The sequence below is a fragment of the Cyprinodon variegatus genome, unplaced genomic scaffold (genome assembly GCF_000732505.1).
Source record: "Cyprinodon variegatus isolate N-32 unplaced genomic scaffold, C_variegatus-1.0 Scaffold312, whole genome shotgun sequence".
Lineage (NCBI taxonomy): Eukaryota > Metazoa > Chordata > Actinopteri > Cyprinodontiformes > Cyprinodontidae > Cyprinodon > Cyprinodon variegatus.
The window spans coordinates 901,945-903,428 of NW_015150765.1; the positions used below are offsets into that span (position 1 = coordinate 901,945).

Sequence of the window (1,484 nt, forward strand, 5' to 3'; positions counted from 1 at the left end):
AAACATAATTAATGTGCAGAAATAAGGAATAGTTGTATTAACCATACATGGAAACAGAGTTTTATGGGGCCCCCAGGAACTTGGGGCCCTAGTATTGCCTGATGGTAAATCCCTGCTGCAGTCTGAGCCTCTAACGACTCGTCTCTTCTCTGCAGGGGAGAACCTGACGATGGTCTTCACTCTGAAGGACTGGGGCGCCCAATCCAGATCTTTCTCTGTGAAGAACGTCCCCACCACGGAGAGCCCCCCCACCACGGAGAGCCCCCCCACCACGGACGACGACAGCGTGTTCAGTTCCAGCGCTGCCTTGCCTGTAGGCAGCCTGTGTCTGATCAGCATCATCTATGAGGCGGCCTGCTGCTCCACCATTATCCCGCTCTGTTAGCTTGTGCTCTACTCCGGTTCTTCTGGCTTTGATTGGACGGTGGAGGTTATCTAAAGATGAGGGGGGGGGGGGTTCTGATCCAGTCTGTGGTCAGTAAGGCTCCAGGGATCTTGGTCACCAGTTTTTTTAAGCTTTCTACGGTTCTTTTAATGTTTTTCTTCAGATTTCGGCTCCTATTACCTGATTTTTACAGCATTTTGTAAAATATTTGCCAATTTAAAATGAAGGAATGAAATAATTCTGAGATTAAACTGACCTCAAAGAAAATGAAGTTTTAAACTTTGGCACTTTAACTGATGGTTTCACATTAAATATACTTTAAAAGGATTCTGCTTCTGTTGGCGTCTTTCTGTTGATGGTCCAGGAAGCTGGAGTCCAGTTTTTTGGATCTTTGTTCTTCATCTTCCTCGTGGCCGCAGGAAGTGGTCAAAATGACTTCCAGCTGCGCTGATCTTCCCCATCAGGCCTGAAGGTCTGTTTATCCGACAGTTGGGAATTACAGAGAATTACATGAATTCAGGAAGTTTCTCTATAGAAAATGAACCACGGGTGTAAATGCAGCGTTCCAGGCGGTGAAAGGGGAACATTTTCACAGTCTTCAAGGATCCAAAGACAGACATGGATTATTATTGTCTATCAGAAGATCCCTGCAGAGTTTGATTCTCAGATTTTCATTTGCTTAAAGACAGCTTTCAAAATGTTGGACAGTTCAAAGCAGGATTTGCTAAACTTGTTTTCCTGAAACGAGGAGCTGTTCCCACCGTAACACCGTCACAACCGCAGCTGGAAGGATGAATCTGTCGCATACGATCAAGTACAATGATCAAATCAAATACAACCAGCATAAAAATAAAACAACAAGCCGGTCCCATCTAGGCTTAATCGGAGACAATGACAGAGCTGCTCCGTAGTTTTGTTTTGGTCGCTGTAACCGCAGAAAATCCTGCTTCACAAAGATAGGATGTTATAGATAGGATGAGTCTTGACCTGAATTAACCTGTGTCAAGACGCACAGATGCACCGACTGATGGAATTGGGAGAGAATACCCCAATTTTAAATTTTTTTTTCAAAATAAAACATCACCCAGACTCTGATCAT

At 44.3% G+C, this 1,484-nt stretch overlaps 1 protein-coding gene across 1 annotated transcript in view; it reads left to right on the plus strand.

Annotated features, from left to right (window-relative positions):
- pkhd1l1 (polycystic kidney and hepatic disease 1 (autosomal recessive)-like 1) overlaps nt 1–706 on the plus strand; it is a 68,604-nt gene extending 67,898 nt beyond the window's left edge. The window contains exon 69 of the mRNA XM_015384431.1: nt 156–706. Within this exon, the coding sequence (XP_015239917.1) occupies nt 156–385 (230 nt within the window). The 3' untranslated portion in view covers nt 386–706. The remainder of the gene's footprint in view (nt 1–155) is intronic.
- Nucleotides 707–1,484: the final 778 nt, after the last annotated feature.